The sequence below is a fragment of the Eptatretus burgeri genome, chromosome 5 (assembly GCF_056783735.1).
Source record: "Eptatretus burgeri isolate ZD-2024b chromosome 5, Ebu_testis_v1, whole genome shotgun sequence".
Lineage (NCBI taxonomy): Eukaryota > Metazoa > Chordata > Myxini > Myxiniformes > Myxinidae > Eptatretus > Eptatretus burgeri.
Genome location: NC_140965.1, coordinates 55,514,459 through 55,533,440, shown reverse-complemented (window position 1 = coordinate 55,533,440; position 18,982 = coordinate 55,514,459). Strand labels below are relative to the sequence as shown.

The 18,982-nt window shown below is 41.1% G+C and overlaps 1 protein-coding gene across 2 annotated transcripts in view; it reads right to left on the bottom strand.

Moving 5' to 3' along the window:
* Window positions 1–757: 757 nt before the first annotated feature.
* Window positions 758–18,982, bottom strand: part of LOC147026473 (uncharacterized) — a 40,731-nt gene continuing 22,506 nt past the window's right edge. For both annotated transcript variants that reach the window (XM_085881909.1, XM_085881908.1), the window contains exons 2-3: window positions 4,770–6,384; window positions 758–2,550 (exon numbers count right to left, since the gene is read on the bottom strand). In XM_085881909.1, coding sequence (XP_085738035.1) covers window positions 2,089–2,550; window positions 4,770–6,164 — 1,857 coding nt within the window. In that variant the 5' untranslated portion in view covers window positions 6,165–6,384 and the 3' untranslated portion in view covers window positions 758–2,088. The remainder of the gene's footprint in view (window positions 2,551–4,769; window positions 6,385–18,982) is intronic.

Below are 18,982 nucleotides of genomic sequence, written 5' to 3'. Positions count from 1 at the left end.
ATTTTTTTTACCCTAAGGAGTGCAGCATGAAAAGCTTTGGTCACTATTAGTATTATGTTGTGTTTGTTTGTGTGTGTGTGTGTGTGTGTGTATGTGTATATATATATATATATATATATATATATATATATATATATATATATATATATATATATATATATATATATATATATATATATATATATATATATATATATATATATATATATATATTTATATTTATATATATATATCCGGGTGTAGTGGCGTGCGCCTGTAATCCGACTACTCGGAAGCTTGGGTTGGAGGATCGTCTGAGGACGGGAGCTCTGCACTGGGCCGCGCTATGAGAGGGTGTAGAGCAGCCTGGAATCATGGCGAAACCCAATCCTTATCCCTGTGTCGTAAGTGGCGACCAGGGTTGCGTCAGGAAGGGCATCCGGCATAAAAATCTGTGCCAAATCAGTATGCGGATCATACGGATGATCCGCTGTGGCGACCCCGAACGGGAGCAGCCGGAAGACGAACAACAATATATACACACACACACACACACACACACACACACACACACACACACACACACACACACACACACACACACACACACACACACACACACACACACACACACACACACACACACACACACACACACACACACACACACACACACACACACACACACACACACACACACACACACACACACACACACCGGGTGAGAAACCTCACATCTCATCCCTCATATACTTGATTATTATGAACGTGTACATAACCAGATTTGAAAGATGTAATTCAATTCTCAGGCATTTAATCGCAACAGGATCGATGGAAACCCTCTTCAAGTTGAATCAATAAAAACAATGCTCATAAAATGATTGAAGCGCACATGACATTTCAAATCGAAATATCAATATAACCGTGGAATGCGTTCAGACTTCAATGCATGCAAACATCACGTGACAGACAAGTCCATGGTCATATGGATGCGGATTAGTAATGTGTTCATCGAGAATCATTTATCTATTGGATATCCAATGAAAAACAAACAAACACTGCAGCCGATTTTGCAGTGCTCTCAACAGATGCATTGAAGATCTCGTGGGTCACAAACGAATAATTTTGTAAACTATCAAAATGAACTTTTCAGACTGTGTTGGTCGTAACCATACGTTTCCGGTGACAAAATATTGTTTTCGAATCTATAGAAAAACAAGTGCCATCTTCGAAACCGTTGTGTGTAGGAGAGTTGTGTGGTCTCATCTTGGCGTATCGATGGTAAATGCAGTGAAAGTCCGTAATACCCTAGATTTTGAGATAGATCATAAGGCATGAAAATCAGTGGTTTCATAAAAGAAAAGATCTCCATAAACACTGAAGCATCGATTATTGCCAGTTTTGGGATACTACTCCCAGTTGCCCTGAACTATAATGGTGTATCATGCCCATTGATATTCACTCATGAAAATGTCTCTAAATTCATCATGCACTTCTCGAACTTCACTTCTTATTGTTCTGTAAAATAATCCTTTTCGTGTATTTCTTCTTCTTCTTCTTCTTTTCCTCAATCTTTAAAATGAGGGATTTCTGACAGTCCAACAATACTGTTTAAAAAGGCATCCGAGCTACAATACGAAACCTTTGTTGGCGACGACTCGGGAGCACACTGGTTTGATTCCAATGAGGCCGAGAAGTGATTCAAGATCGTTTTTTTTTGACAATCAGATGGCTACATACTCAAACAACCATCTCATAATACTCATTGTCTTTTTCTTGTTAGTTCAAATGCATACATCAGACATCTTTACAACTTCAATAACACCAAAATTACAACAGTTGTACCACTTATGCTGCTCACTGATACATCCAATGACACATAAATCCCAACAGAAATTATACATGCTGTCTGTCCAACGTAACAAAATGATTCAGGTTTCACATCTTTCACACTACGATATAGTTAGTGTCCACATCTTTTCCAAGCCTTACTCCCTGTTCAATTTCATAAGCACCAAAATGTATCTTAAAGGCTGGACACCCAAAAACACAATTCCTTGCATTTTGTTCAACTAAGAATAGCATTATACGAAGCTCCAGATGAAGCTTTTACAATGGCCATTGAAGCTGCTTTTCCCATTCGGATATATCATCAACTTCATGGCTTTTGTCCTGAAGAATCCACTGAAGAACAGCAGTGTCTCGCTCACTGTCAGTACGAGGGAGCCAGGGTGAGCGAGCACCCATTTGGTCACTTAGCTGTGCACAACTACCTTGTAAACGTGCAAGCTCTGCCCGGAGCACTTCGCTCTCAGCTTCGGCCCTCCGTCGACCCTCGGCTTCACGAACTGTCTCCTCTCGTGTCCTCCGAACACCTGCTCGTAAGCTGACTCTCTCCTGTTCCCAACCATCTGCTTCCTTTCTCAGGCGTCGAGCTTCCGACTTAAGGCGTTCCACTAATCGTGCAGCAGCCTGGAGTTCAGCCTGTAAACTCCGCCGAGCTCTGGACCAGGCAGCCCGCTCACGACGTGCCCGATCTCCGGCCATTGCTAGTTCCCGCTCAGTCGTGGTCTAATAAAGAAAAAGAACAATATATGCTGAATTGTAGTTAAACAGATTCGCATTTATTTTGTTTTACGATACAGAATCAGTGGATCATTTGTTTTTATTTCTCAAGTATGCATTCTTATCACCATATTTGGACGCCCAATGCCAATGATATCCTCCAGAAACTCGGTAACACGAAATTAATTCATTCTTTAGAGACTGGTGATTCTGCTAAAGCAGTTTCTTTGGAAAGAGTTACAATCTAAGACGGGTAATCACTCCAATACAGGATACCAAAGTGAGTGTGCAGGAAATTGACATTCAGCTAAGGTTCAGCAATAGCTCACCTAGTTGTGGCACTAAAATAATTAGTACTTTCTCCCACGTATCCATCTACCCCATGCCCTCGCTTCTTTGCCCTTCCCACGTATTTGCTTTCCTCACTCCCTGCCTCCTCCTTGCTTCCTTTACCCCTCACCCCCTTGCTTTCTTCACTTCCCACATCCTCACTGCTTCGTCAGCTTCCTGCCCCCTTTCTGCTTCCCCATCCTCATGCCCCTTCTCTGCTTCCTCAGCGTCACATCCTTTTTCTACTTCCTCGGCATCTCATTAAGGCTTTTCAATGAGCCCACCAGACTGTCTCCCAAAGGAAACATTCTGGGCTCAGCAACATTAACGCTATTCACAGTGATTACTTCACACAGAAGAATGGTATTCTAATTAGATGGAAGGAACATTTTGACACCGTTCTTAACTAGCCAGGTAAGGCAGCTCGATAAATCTTTGACGACACATCCCAGGACAAAACTACCCATGCTCTTGAGAAAGACCTTGTACTTGAAGAGGTTATTAAGGGCCTGAAAACAACATGCAGGCCGAGTTTAACTCCAAGCCTTGATTCTGTATAATTATACTGGTGCAGAAACCCAACCCTCATTAATGAGCTTTGTAAACTGCTGACAATCTGGAATGCTAAAAGCATCCCTCAATACTTCAAGGGTGACAACACAGTTACTATTTTCAAAAAGAACTTCCACTTTGAGGAAACGTGAGGAATCATCTTCATGACAACCGTTGGGAAGCCGTCTCCACAAGTCACACTGAATAGAATACAGGCCTTTGATGAGAATCATCTTCCGTTAGTACAATGAAATTTTTGAGGTAGTACATCAATGAATGATATGATGTTTCTTCTGCTAACTTCAGGAAAAGTGTGATGAAGAATACCAATGGCTACACATCATTTTGCTTAATCTACTATGTTAAAAGCTGTTAGATACAGTAAACAGTGAACCAATTTAGAGCCTCCTGAAGAGGATCAGTAATTCAGCAAAGATAGTGAACATCATTTGCAGTTTCCATGACCATATGTGAGGACATGCTTCCATCAATGGAGAAATAATTCAATCTTTTGAAGGAACTATATCAGCTGTCTGGTTTCAACAGAAAGCCATTAAGGATCTGTAGAAAAGGCAAAATCACCATTGCATACCAGCTGGTTGAGTAATCAAAGTCTGGAAAACAATGCTGCCATGCAGATGAAGCAAGGTGAGTCCCTAATCATCAAACTTGACAAGGGATGGAAGTATATGGGCTATTACTGGCACCCTGGCCAAATTCCAACTTCCTGCTCTTACCTACAGAGAGAACTGTATCAGTGGGACTGCAGCACCCACAGCAAATGATGCGAGCTGCAACCATGTGTTGCTTACAAAAGAAGAAGAATAAGGAATGGATTGTAGTAGAGCACAGGGAAATGTAGCAAGAGTCATGTCACATCTCAGTAAATGCAGCAAGGAGCAAGTGTGAGTACAAAAATAATTGAAATCAAAATGACAGCAAAGGCTAAACATTTTAGGAATGCAACGTTCTCACTTGCAATGAGCTACAAGCATTTGATGCGGCATTTTAAAACAATTTCATACGAATAAAATAATGCACGATATTGTTTGCATGTTATATCTAGTAAAATACTGCAGATACCAATGGCAGGAATAAAAATGATGCCTCCTCCTTTGTCCTGGCTATATATGTTTACTATCTGGAGCGATAGCACCAGAGCACTCTTTGACTGACACTGTAGAGGGTAATATGAAATGATAATGCTCATGAGGATGTCGATTTAAAAAGAGGGAAGAGGACATCTTGCCCCAAATGTTCTGCCAGGGGCATCTTGCCTCATCATACTCCAAGTCTAGTAGGATGAACAATAAAACGGGTTCTCAAATCAACAATACACTCACCTGCCTCATCAACGTTGCCTTTTCTTCTATCAGTTGTGCTTGCTGCTCCTTTAAGATTACCAGCTTATCCTGGGCACATGCTAATGTAGTCCGGCAAGCCTCCAACTCTTCAGCCTGGTGCCATGCTCTTTCCTGAAGTCCCTGCTTTTCCTGTACCAAGCGGCAGACCTCTTCTGTCAATCGGCCACTCTCTTCTTGCAGAGCTTGGATCACATTCAAAGCCTCCTCTCTGGCTCCCATCAAGGCATGTCCTTCCTTTTCTCTCAACACAAGTTCCTGCTTGACTTCATCAAGGCTCGCTAAAATAACTCTCTTTTCTTGCTCCAGAATTTGTAGCCGTGCTTCAGCCTGCTCCTTCGTTGCCTTTTCTTGTTTCAGTTCACTCTCTAAAACCTTCACTTTACACCTGGTTTGCTCAAACATGACCATAACTTTCTTCAGCTCCTTTGCACAGGAGCGCTTTTGCTTCTCGGAATCAGCGAGTTTCATTCTCAGAGCCTCATTTTCTTTGTCCGCTCTCTGAAACCTCCGAAAGTACCAGGTGCTTTCTTGCTCCAGACAGTGCAAGTGCAGGAGTGTTGATGTAGCATTGCACTGATTCGTTTCATTGCCTGCCTGAAGGTGGCCATGGGCAAGCTGCAATTTCTCCAGTTCAAGTAATTTTTTCCTAAATTCAGCAGTAGAATATTTTTGCTCTTTATTAGTAAGTTTTTCTTTAAATATTTCATACATTTCCTTGCATCTCCCTTGTAAGGTATTTGTATCCAACTTCTTATCAGAATGTTTGATTTTATCTGAGCATGTATCAGCTTCACTTGATTGATATGTTTCAGACCCTTGGTTTCCTTCCTTGGGTAGAGATAACTCTACAGTGGGTAGTCGATATGGATCATTATAAGAATTACTTGCTTTATATTTACTGTCAGGATTGTTTTCTCCTCTTCTCATGTCATTCAGTTGTTTATATAAGGTGACGTTCCTTTCCTCAAGGCAAACCATTGCATTTTGAAGCCTTTCGATAACTGACTCCATTTCTTTAATTTTCGCTTGGCTGTCTCTCTTCCGATCACCACAGAATAACGTCTGTGATTGATTGCCATTCCAGTACTGCTGACTTTTCTCACAGCAGAACGTACCCATCTCTGGACACACATTTGAAGAGTGTTCCAAGCAAAGGCTGCTCGTTCCATGGCTTGCATGCTGCATATTAGTGGCCATGTGGGGTAATGACCAAGCCCCATCTATTCGCTGCATCTCCAAACGAGCAGGAATTTGCTCCATTGCAACTCTATGGTCGGTTTGAGAACCTGACACAAATTTTGTCTTTAATCCTTCCCATAAATGCTGTTTTTGAGGCAATTTTTGCTGCATATAGCTTGGCTCAGATGATGTCATCAGAAGTTACAAAAGGGGGAGATCCAAACATGAAACATTTTCCTGCTGGCATAAGCTTGCGGAGATCACTTTCATCACCTCCGTGAAGATTCAAAACATGTGTGGGCGTATTTGTTTATGTTTTTGTGAAAGGCACATCAAATCCTCCAGCATATTGGATGTTGCAGTCTGGTAGGTCTTTCGATAAGCGCTTGTTCCAAAAGACAAGGCAAGAAAACATCTGTGTGAACAAGAAACATTAGAAATTAAACAAAGCATTAAGGTTTCACATTAATTATTTGCAAAAATTAAATCTCTGAAAAATGTCTTGCACATAAGAAAAAAAAATACAGTAAAATAACGATTGATTTACCTATTTTGACTAAATGAGGTCAAAGCAGCTCTGTGGTTTGGCTTCATTGTGGAAAGTCACATGTGTCAGGCAAAAATAAAGTAAATTAGAAACAAGAAAAAGAGCAATTCGAGATTGCAGACCCTCACCAGAACTTGTTTTGTGTGGTGTATTTTGTGTGGCGTTTGTGTACTGGTGTGTTATGTAATTAAGAGACATAATTAGAACTGCCACTTTATAACTGCTGGCAGTGATGACCAGGTACAAAGATGTCCCGCTTTGATGCAACCCTGCTTTGATTGGACACCTGCCCCATTACGTTTAATATATTATTATTCAATTGAATTTTGAATGGGACTAAAATAATTTCAATTCAGACCAAATAGGTGCAGTTGCAGTAATTAGAAGGAATCCAAGCAAGCAAAGAGAAAAGATGAAGTCATCAGGAGGAACCTGGATAGGATTCACATTTCAGCTGCTATTCCTCCACCCTCAAATCCACACAGACACAGCCAAGTGAGCCTTATTAAATAACACAAAAAAAAACAAATAAACAAAAAAACCTATCAAAAAATTAAAATAATTATGGCTGCCAGACCATGCGGCCGATGGAGTTGAAATTTAAAACATGTATTCCCCATCACAACTCGATCACAATTGTGAAGTTTAATTTCGATTGATTAATTGGTTCCAGAGAAAACATTATTTAATATTTGTCTTAAATCCAATGTGGCTGCCAAACCATGTGACATAAATTATTCCTTAACAACCTTGCACACACATGCCTTGGGGAACATTTATGTGAAGTTTCCCCTCAATCTGTCCAGCTGTTCTGGAGAAGAAGATTTTTTTCTGTGTTTTAGGGTAAATCAAATATGGCTGCTAAACTATGTGACCTATGACGTGATGTGTGTGAAACTTTTGTTCCTCATGGATAGGTAGTCATATGTGTAAGGTTTTGCCTCGATCTGTTCAGCCACTACAGAGAAGATTTTTGAAGGTAAAAAAAAATGGCTGCCAAATCACATGACCGATGACATCATCAAAAAATTTTTTTGTGTGGACCATTTTGTCCTTAGATGACCCTCAAAAGTTTTCATACTGATTGGATATAGCCTTCTACGTATGCAATTATGATGGCATAAGGAAGGCACCTATGACATCATAAAAAAAATCTGACTCATTCCCCATGAGGAGTACTTGCTTTGTGTCAAGTTTAAATTTTTTCCTTGGTGCGATTTCAGAGATACAGAGGTCCAAAATTTTCCCGTTTTTCCAACATGGCTGCCAACATGACCTATGATGTCATAATTATCATAACATTCTACATGAGTAGTCGCACCAATAGTGAAAATTTCGTCTTGATCTGACAAGTAGTTGTGGAGAAAAACATAAAAGTTCAGTGCAGACAAACAAAAACAAACAATCAAACAGACCCAAGCGCAATACCCTCTCATTTAGTGAGGGTAATAATTTTGGGGTGAAATAAAATTTACCAATAGGTCATTTTGAGGTGAAATAGATTCCGACAAACGCACAAGAAAGTCTGTGTCTCCAGAATATTTGAGCAGTTCCAGAGTACAGTCATTTAACCCTCATCCTACCAACAGTGGTGTTTTGGACCCCAGGCCAACATTTTGATGATATTTCTCTACGAGTTTAACATTGTAGTTCATGTTTTATTAGTCTGTTTACCCATATGTGCCAGTAATAAATATATATGATGTTTTAAGATCCCACCATGCTGTACAGAGTTACGAGCAAATCCTTTCTGGGTCTAAAAAGACCCCAGTTATTTTGGTTCATTTTGTTTGCGTATATGATTACGTCCGATGATATTTCTATGAGCAAGCCCTCTGAACTCAGTCCATTCAATCAATAATGTCAGCAAGAAGGTCTTTGTTCACTTTACCACTCCCCTCCCCCCTATTGTCAGTTATTACAGCGTACCTTATTATCAGCATTGCTTGTGCAAGTACTCAGCAGGATTGCTCTGCAAACATTACCTGACCATTGTTTTGCACTAATCACTGCCTTGCATAAAATGAGTGTCCTCAGTGGGGAGTCTTTGCTAGTTTCATAGCCACCTTTGTTTTACACTTGTTGCTTTCTTCTTTTCTAATTTCTCTTTCCCATCATCCTCTTTAGGTGAACAAATAAATAGGAGCCAACAGCTCAGGACTTCATTGCTTTGGTCCCGTTTTGTGGAGGTGAGTTTATCCTTTTTGCTGTCATGATTTTACGAACTTTACACTCCAATCAGTGTTGATGTGGACATTTCTGCTTCCGACGATGACCATGTGTCAGAGCCCTCTGAACACAGTGACATTGAGGTAGCTGCGCTATCACTCCTCCTCTGGTATCTCAAGCTGTTTTATCTCAAGACAATGTACCATCTCAGGTCAATAAGAATGATCAGCCTGTAAGAGGTCATGGTCATGGTCGTTTGTGGAACTGTGGCCAACGTCGAGGGCAGTGTAGACATCATAGTTGCAGGAGAGGATGATTGCCCCAAGAACTGGCTGTTGCAGCTAATCATAAACTCTGTGCCAGAAATGCAGCTGTGTGGTGAAGAGATCCCCCAGCTGTTGGACGATGCGGGAAACAAGCTATAATTATAAGGCCTCCAGACATAACAAGATATGCCCGATGCACGCCAATGGAAGAATGTTTTTCATTATTTCTGACCCCTGTAATGATTGACATGATTTTGTTAGAGAGAACAAGGGAAGCCAATAAATGGAGTGGAAGAACAGCAGCAAAGGAAGAAAAACAGATGCCACCTGCATCCTCATGGTGCAGACAAAAAAAGTCAAGTTGGAGTGCACAAGGTGTAACCAGCCCGTTTGTCCTGCCCACAGCTTGAACAAGTTGCCTGTGACAATAGCTTGTAAGTTGGCATGCAATGTACATTGTAGATATTTTTTTTAAGTTCTTATTTTGACCATGAATAAATGTCTTTTCAATTTGTATTTACATTGTTGAGTTATGTTGTTTTATATACATATATTTTCTTATATTTGTTTGCTTTATGAATAAAACATCATCCAATCAATATTTGTTTGGTCATTGATGTGAAACTTTAGCGAATTGAGTGGTTTTCAATTGAGGTCCGAAAAGACCCCAGTTGGGAAGTTCATTTGGAAAAACAAGTTGGAAATGAGTTGCTAGTGTCCGAAAAGACCCCAGTTTATACATATATATAAGCCGGCAGGCGACGAGGGATCCGCGAGGATCGAAGCACTGGATATGTTGCTTTTCATTCTGACCGATCCACCGACAAAGATTCATTGCCAAGACGTATTGGTTCACATACAATTGTTCCTCTGCCTGGCAAGAATTTTCCTATTGCGTATTTTGTCAACTGGCACTCCTCAGAGTGGAGATGGAGGAAAGTATAAATGACAAAAAAAATGTTCTACCAACCATGTTCTGTCACCATGCCAAGACGCTTTCATTTACGTCAAACCATTTTGCCTTGATGATATTAATTTTAAGGGACAAGTATTGAGAATAGTGAACGTAGATCGAGAAAAAGTATTTTTTTGAATTTTGTGTATTTCAGCCCCGACACCCTTGGTGATCGAATCTGGAAAAATGCTGTGGTTCAATTTTGTATTAGTTATTAAACTCTATCCATACACCGAATTTGAACGTATCGCCGTCGACGGTTTCCAAGGTCAAGGTCACTTAACATATTCCCTGGTACACTACCTTTCCGCATTCGGAGGGCTGCCATTCGGAAACTATGAGAGATAGAGGAACGTTATGTGGTCGCGAAAACTAGATGGGGATGCAAGGAATAGGCAGGAGTTGGTCCGGTCGCTATACCTATCAGAGAAGCCGCGCTACGTCAGTTACCGTTTGGGTTCTTAAAACGCGGTTTTCGGCCGCTGCATAGCAATAGGTGGTTGCTTAGCAACGAAACTCAAATGCGCACACTCCCAGCCCATATGACACCTGTTCGCCAAGTTTCATCGAAATCGGTTTGCTGGTTTGTGCTGTGGAGCCTCGCTTACACACACACACACACACACACACACACACACACACACACACACACACACACACACACACACACACACACACACACACACACACACACACACGGAAAACCCGACAATAACGGATATCTAGCGAATCCCAATATATTATAAATATACACGCACACGCACACACACACACACATCTACACATATATACAGTATATTTGCATAAGGTTGTGGCCGTTGGGATTACACATTTTTATAGAAGAAGAAGGTGCTTCCAAACAAAAGTAAAAAACTAGATCAATTTCGCCAATTTGAGCAAAAAGGCGAGAGCAGATCCGGTCTCAGGCGAAGTTTCGCCAGCTTCAGAGCTGGCTTCATCAGGCACAATAGTCTATTGCGCCTGAGGAAGCTGGCTATGAAGCTTTATAAAAAGGAACTGAGCACAAATTTATATTTATTTAAAATTATCAGTTCGAGCTGGATGGCAAAGACAACACAATATCAAAAACTTGATCGGAAAGTACAACTAGCAGCTGTACAGAGCAGAAATGCCCCAAAAACACCACTTACCTTGCTCTTCCGGCCAGGTTTTTATATTGTATATTTTATTTTGCCCATATCTCGATCTCAATCAATCAAGTCATAGTCCCAAAAAGATTAGTGCTGATGACAGGTAAGTCACGAATGTGTTTCTTAGGTTATGTTGAAGTATATAGCATGCCATTTATTTCTGGAAGATCACATTCTCGAGTTGACCTACGTCCCTACACAGGCATTCCTCTCGTCTTCCACGCATGTTTCCCATGACACGGCGTAGCATCTCCAAAGAAATTCCGGCAATTTTTCGATGAAGTCTTTCTTTCAGCTCTTCAATATTGTGTGGGTGATGAACATACACTTTGTTTTTTAAATGCCACCATAAAAAGTCACATGCTAACAGGTCTGGAGACCTTGGAGGCCAAGTAATGTCTCCATTCCTGCAGATGATGTGGTTATGAAAAAGGCAATTGACACTGGTGGTACGAGACGTTGCGCCATCTTCTTGAAACCAACTGGCCTCATTAATTTTAGGAAACCTAGTAGCTCATTGATTAGTCAAAAAAGTTGCGATCATGTTGGCATATAATAGCGGAGATCAGTTTTTAAAATCTCAGAATTTGTGAAATAAAATTTGAATATGAAGAAGATTTTTTGGTCACAAATATAAATACATAACCATATACGTTTGATCCATTATAACAAGATGCTAGAAGGATGAGGGTTAAACAACAAGGTGTAAATTTTTAAATTTTGTTTGTAAAAGGAATATAAAACTCAGCAATAAAATGATTACAATAATGTTCACGTTGGTGGTCCTACTCTGAAGAGAAAATATTTCATGGTTTCTCGCCCTTATTTGTCAAGGCAAGAAAATGCAACAAAAATCACTGATGAAAAGTTTCAGTGATTTTGTTGCAATCCCGAATGCCGACAAATACTCAGTAGACAAAACATTTGAAAATTGCCATTATAGCTTTATCCATTAACCATATTATTACCTCTGCCACTGAAGGTGGACTGAGAGTTTTCACCACGGTTTGTCTGTTTGTGAGCAGGATATTTCAAAAAATTGTGGACGGATTCGGATGAAATTTGGTGGGCTAGTTGGGTGTGTGACAACGACGAACTGATTCGATTTTGGTGAAGCCTTGGATCCGGATCCGGATAAGACAATATAATTATTAAGTGATTCGTCATCATTGAGAGATGGGGCCAAAAACTACACACAGCATATCTCAAAAAGTTATGCACAGATGACAAAAATTTGTGGATGAGTTAGGTAGGTGACAAGAAGAAGCTGCTTCGATTTTGGTTAAGAGCCGGATACATATCCGGCCTATCAGTGGGATACAAAATGTAAACTTTTCAGCCTGGCAGAGGTCTGTGCTCTCCCAAGTGCCTCTCCAGTTTGATTATGTGTTGCTTTGAGATAAACTAATAATTTTTTTTTAAAGTATAAACAGGTCTTGTCACATACCAAACAGATTAAAAGAAGAAAAAATGTTTTATAACTTTAACCTCAATGCATACCGTATAGTTTTGTATGGTGATCATATCATATAACTTGAGCTGAAGTCGTTTAAAGCACTTATGCAAACTGGTATGAAATATCAATGTTCATGAAATATCAATATTCCCCAAAACAGTGATGATGCAGGGGTTCCAGTTGAGGAGAGCGACATCAAGCAGTGTCCTGACACTGTATGTTCTGTTTGATTCAAATGGACTGTCGGGAGAGATCAACTGACTGCTGGAAAGACAGCTGGCTACCGGAAAGACCGTGACAACCAGAGAGATGGTGACAGCCGGAGAGATGGCTTGGGGGCAAGAGGACTAGCAGCCCTCTTCGCCAGTACTCTTTGAGGGCAAACCCTTCATCTTGCGACCATATGTCAAAAAGAAAGATACCCTCAGGGCTCACCGAGAGAGGGGGAGGATGATGACCCCACCAGAATGACTTTATGGAATGATGCAGACCAGAAAAGACAATGACATAGAACAGCGGATGATTTGTCTCAGTACAGGAGATGCAGTTGTGGAAAGACATGTAAGAATGCAACAGGTTTAAAGATTCACCAGACCAAAATGGGGTGCCAACGAGACGAGCAGCACAGCCTACAATGTGAGGTAGAACGTAAGGCGTATCAAGAAGTGGCAGAGCCGGGATAAACATCACAGCGCTCTGAACACCTGTGCTCAGTCACGTGCAGCACCAGGTATGAAGATCACCAAATAACGCATCATATGGCCAATAATGAATGGTGAAGGAGTGTGGAGGCAATTGGATGAAGATCTGTCCAAGATTAACCTTAAAGGTGAGGTGGGTGCAAAGCTGGAATCTCTCTGCACACTTGTACATGCAATGCGTCTTTATCGTTTCGGTGAAGAGAAGAAGGCTTCTGGAGAGAGGATGAAACAGGCAGATCAGCGGCAAGTCAAGAAGGGTGAGATGAGAACCCAGCAGAGACAACTTAAGCAAAGGTGGAAGATGACAAGTGAACAAGTGAAACCTGGCCTGTTACTATTAATGGAGGATATTCGGAAGCAAATTCGGGTGTTGGGTAGGAAGGAGAGAATTCGACAGAAAAGAAAGGAATGGAGAAAGAAGAGAGAAGTATTCCTGAGGAATCCCTATGGATTTGTTAGGGATCTGTTTCAAAGTTGTAGCTCAGGGACCATTATGGCACCGCAAGCAGAGCTGGAGGAACATTTGAGGAAGACATAGCATCCTGCTCAGATCAGTGGACCTGCCAGACCTTGGGGGCTTTGACCACACACCAGGAGTTACTTTTGACCTCTTGGACTTGCAGAAATGGACTTGCATCTTGGACTTGCAGCAAGAAATCCAAGAGCTCGTGCAGAAAGCTAGAAGTAAGAGTGCCTCTGGTCTGAATGGGATTTCGTACAAGGTGTATCAGAAGTGTTCAAGGCCATTACGAGTATTGTGGTGGCTGCTCAGAGTTGTTTGGAGGAAACAACTGATACCAGAATGTTGGTGTTTGGCAAATGGGATATATATCCCCAAAGAAGAGGACTCAAAGGAGATATATCAGTTTCGTCCAATATCTTTATTGGTGTATTAGCGAGAAGACTGGTCAACTTTGTGGTAAATAATGAATATAGATGTTCATTTTGTGGTGGCTGGGGATAGAATCCCTACATTGAATGAACAGCCAGTTCAGAGTCTTGGCAGATGGTATGCACCACCGTTAACAGATAGGCATCAAGGAATGCAGGTGCAGAAGCAACTTGTGCAGGGTCTGTCTACAATTGACGGTTGTGGCTTGCCAGGGAGGTATAAGATATGGTGCTACCAATTTTGGTTGTTTCCTCGTGTCTTATGGCCTCTCCAAATATATGAGATTGCTCTCACAAGAGTGGAGAGGATGGAGAAGGTGGTCAATTCATACATATGGAAATGGTTGGGTTTGCCAAAAATGTTGGCTGGTTTGGTGTTATACAGCAGAAGTTCAACGATAAAACTTTCATTTAAGTCACTAGCTGAAGAATATAAGATTGGGAAAGTCAGATTCCAAATGATGCTTCGAGATTCAAAAGACCCAGTGATCAGTGAATTGGGGCCAAAGATAAGAACGGGAACTAAGTGGGATGTTCAGAGGATGGTTGAAGATGCGGAGAGTAGGTTTCAAATGAAGGAAATCATTGGGGCAGTGCAGAAAGATAGGAAAGGATTTGCTTGGAAAGAACAGAAACGGTGGCCACAGGTGAGTGCAGATGGGCGATGAGAGATTGTTATCGAAGAGATTAAATGTATGGAAGAGGAGAGAAGAACGGTTCAAGCTACAAGTCAACCTCAGCAAGGAGCATGGACAGCATGGGAGATGGTTGTGCAGAAGAAGGTCAGCTGGGCATCGCTGTGGAAGATGGAGCCACAGTGACTAATCTTTGCACTTAAATCAATGTATGACCAGATGCCAACTGCGGTGAATCTGGCAAAATGGAAATTGGCTGAGTCAGTAGAATGTGCCAAATGTGGTAGAAGAGAGACATTAGAGCACGTACTCTCTGGTTGCCCGAAATCTCTAGCCAGGTATACTTGGCGACATAACCAGGTTTTGCGAGTGATTGTCGAGGTTACGAAAAGGCGATGTGATGAGGCAAACAAATCAGACATAAAAGAGAAAACCATTATCACGTTCATAAAGGAGGGTGAGAAAGTAGGGTTAAGCAACATCAAGAGGGCAGCATGCATTTTGAAGCCAGGGGTGGGCTGGCAGGTAAATGCAGATTTGGACAGAGCGCTGAAGTTCCCATCTCATAGTGCAGTCATCCAACAAAGACCTTGTTTAATTATTTGGTCTGATGTGGTAAAAAGGGTTATCATCGTTGAGCTGACAGTACCATGGGAAGGAAATATGGAATGGGCATATGAAAGAAAGTTGTGTCGGTATGAAGAGGTAAGAGAAGTAAGTGATGACCGTGAGTGGATGTGTGATGTGTAACCAATGGAAGTGGGTTGTATGGGTTTTGTGGCAAAGTCTATGCTAAAGTACCTCAAGATGATTGAAGCGTCATCAAAGCAAGTCAAGAATACTGTGACGTCATTAGAGGAGGCAGCAGAGATAACCTCATTGTGGATTTGGAGGCAGAGGCGAGTGCAGTGATTCCATTCACATGTAAAGACAGGTCTGTGGGGATCTATATCTGGTCAATGATATCTGGTGGTGAGCATGTGGGCTGATGTCACTTGGTGGTGTGTGTGCTGCACTGCTGGGGCCACCCATAAGGAGCTGTACTGGAGTAGGCCCCGAAACAGTGATGATGCATGGGTTCCAGCTAAGGAGAGCGACATCGAGCAGTGTTCTGACACTGTATTTCCGATTCATAATGGTTCGGAGAATGCAAATAGCTGTTGACCCCCAAAGGATTAAAAAAAAAAAAAACATAAAATGGATAGTATCAAAGTAAGGGCAGTCCTCTTTGCCAAGAAGGAAGTGTTCCATCTCCATCGTGTCAAAATTCCAGAAAAATGTTCAGCATTAAAAGGTTCCTTGCTCTTTAAACCCAGATTGCTTCCAATCTCCAATAACACCTCCATCCTCAACTTGGTGAACATTTCTACACTTGGGTGTCAATCACCACTTCTTCAACCGAAAACATTCGAAACAGCACACTCCTTTTTATCTTCAGCAATATCTGGTGTTATTCACTTGCATCGCCAGTCCGCAGGTAGACTGACAAACAGCACTTTACAATCACTGAATGCAGGAAGCAGTACCTGGCTCACCCACTCTCCACTCGCCAATGCAGATCAGCAATGGCTTTGTTTGAGGGAGCTCCACAGTCACCTCCACAATAATGCTCCCCTTGCCCTCTCTTCTCCACACATGTGGTCGCCCCTTGATTGAGAATAACCTCACTGAAGACAAATTAGTGCACCACCGAAGAGAAATGAAAGATTACGTACTGCCAAGGAAACTCTCGCCGCATTCAAGTTCAGACTGAGCAGCAATTCACACCATCGATTGGAAGATCGATTTGAAATGAGCACCCAAATGTCTCAAAAACAATTTTTTTTTGATTGATCGATGTCCAATCTCAACAAACATCACAAAATTCTACATAACTGGAGGGGGAGCACTCGGTGGAGTGCAAAACCTCCGCCGCCAATACTGCTGGGTCACTCAAGTGAACCTGATATCCTATTCATTCAATTTGACCTCAACAGTGCTCACAGAGTTATAGTTTGCAACTTTCCCTTTTAACTTTTACATACTCAATTCATTCATCATAACTTGATTCCTTGAGACAGAAATTGATTTTACGTGGGTATATCCACCTGAAGTTCCAAAATCAGCCGCAATTATAATTTTGGCATGTTTTTTTTTTGTTGGAAATCACTTATAACATGCAGAGATGCAAAAAAAAAATCGAAATTTTGTTGAAAAAAATTTGCAAATTTTTTTTTCTCCACCAATTTTTTTTTTGGGGGGGGGGGGTGGAAATCACTGAAAACATGTAGGAATGCAAAAAAGAAAATCGAAATTTTTTTGAAAAAAAAGTTGCAAAAATTTTGTTTTCTCTAACAATTTTTTTTGTGGGGTGGGGGGGGGGGTTGGAAATCACTTAAAACATGTAGAAATGCCAAAAAAAAAGATTCAAATATTTTTTCAAATTGGCCGCCATAGCGGCCGTATTGGATTTTGGACCAAGTCCAAAATCTAATGGCATGATCCTTGGACCATACCTAACCCCCCCCCCCCACCAAGTTTCGTCGAAATCCGTCGAGTTTTTCCGTAATACTGTTCACAAACAAACAAACAAACAGAAAGGGGTGGAAACAGTAACCTCCATCCATCTTCGATGGCGGAGGTTAATAACCAATTAGTTCCACATTGAATTAAGGGTATATAAGTGGTAACAATGCATAAATCATAATACACTGCCAAATAATCACTTGTAAATAATTTGACACACACACACACACACACACACACGTTATTGGGGGGGGGCAGAGGTAATTAGTAGGGGGGGAGAGAAGTGGAGAGAAGGGGTGAGAGAGGAGGGAGGGGGAGCAATGAGGGGTGGAGAAGCGATGTAGGGGAGAGTGCGAGGGAGAGAGAGCGAGGAAGGGGACTCTTGGCGCATCACCACATATCGTTATACACTGCAGGAGGGAGGGTGCACAATCTATACAAAATACCCCATAATGACAAAGTGAAAACATGTTTTCAGAAATTTTAGATCGGTGACAATTTTTTTTTTCATTTGATCCATTTTAAATTCAGGCTGTTGTACAAATAAAACACAACAAAATGTGAAAAAGTCAAGGATTGTGGATACTTTTTGAAAGCAAATATATATATATATATATATATATATATATATATATATATATATATATATATATATATATATATATATATATATATATATATATATATATATATATATATATATATATTAGCAGGGTATGCTTACATATTGTAAGCAATAACAAACCATGCTTCCCCATTGTCCCGGAGCGCACACATGCATTTGATTTTTCATTTTTATATATTTTTTCATTTACGAATGCTTTCCGACAATTCTGTGATTTTTTCCTCATAGATACGCTTCGATGTCTATTGGCAACCAAAATTACCATGCTTCCCCTTTGTCTCAGATCGCTCACCTGCATTTATTTTCATTTTTGGTTCACGAGCCCCAGCCAATGACTGCGAGGAGTGCTATTTTATGGTCACATCCGATCCATAATTAATACATATATTAGTAAGATGTAGGGATTCAAACCCATTTTTATATACTCTGTAATGCATTTTAAAAACTCTCTATAGTTTTAGTGGCACTGTTTACCAGTGAGTCAGTCCACCAGATGCCCTCTGAAGGCACTGGCTGTGTTATTTTAGTGATAACAAACCGAGACATGTCCTTTCTCATGTAAAGCTAAACTTTATCTTGTTTTTCTCAAGCGTTCCACTCCTGGGCTCTTGTTCAGTTTGAAGCTAGATATGTCGCTACTCTTACCATTTTTGTGAACTTGATATGGCTTTTTTGTTTGTCCTTCAAACACTCCACAGCCTGGGCAGGGGAGAGGGTTTGTCTAAGATAATTGCTGGTCCCTAAGATAAGCTGTTCGATTGTTCCACCCTCCCTTGGGGGAGGGAAGGGAAAACTCTTAGCTCATATCTGAGTCCACATTTGGAGATCTTGTCACACCAACGAGGGTTAAAGTATAACCAGAGATAGATTGGAATTAGAGATGGATTGTATATAAGGGTGAGTTTTTGAATATAAGACACAGTGTGGTTTTGGTAGCTCTCCACTGTGCTGGTTGAGCTGCTAACATCACCTCTGCTGGCGTGTGTTCCTTCAATAAAACTGCATTTTGGTGAATCCTCTTCGACTGACTCTATTCATGCCAGACTGGGAGAACAGAGTCCTCACAGTTGGCACCCCAGACGGGAACTCACGGACGCTGAAGCTGTGGACCG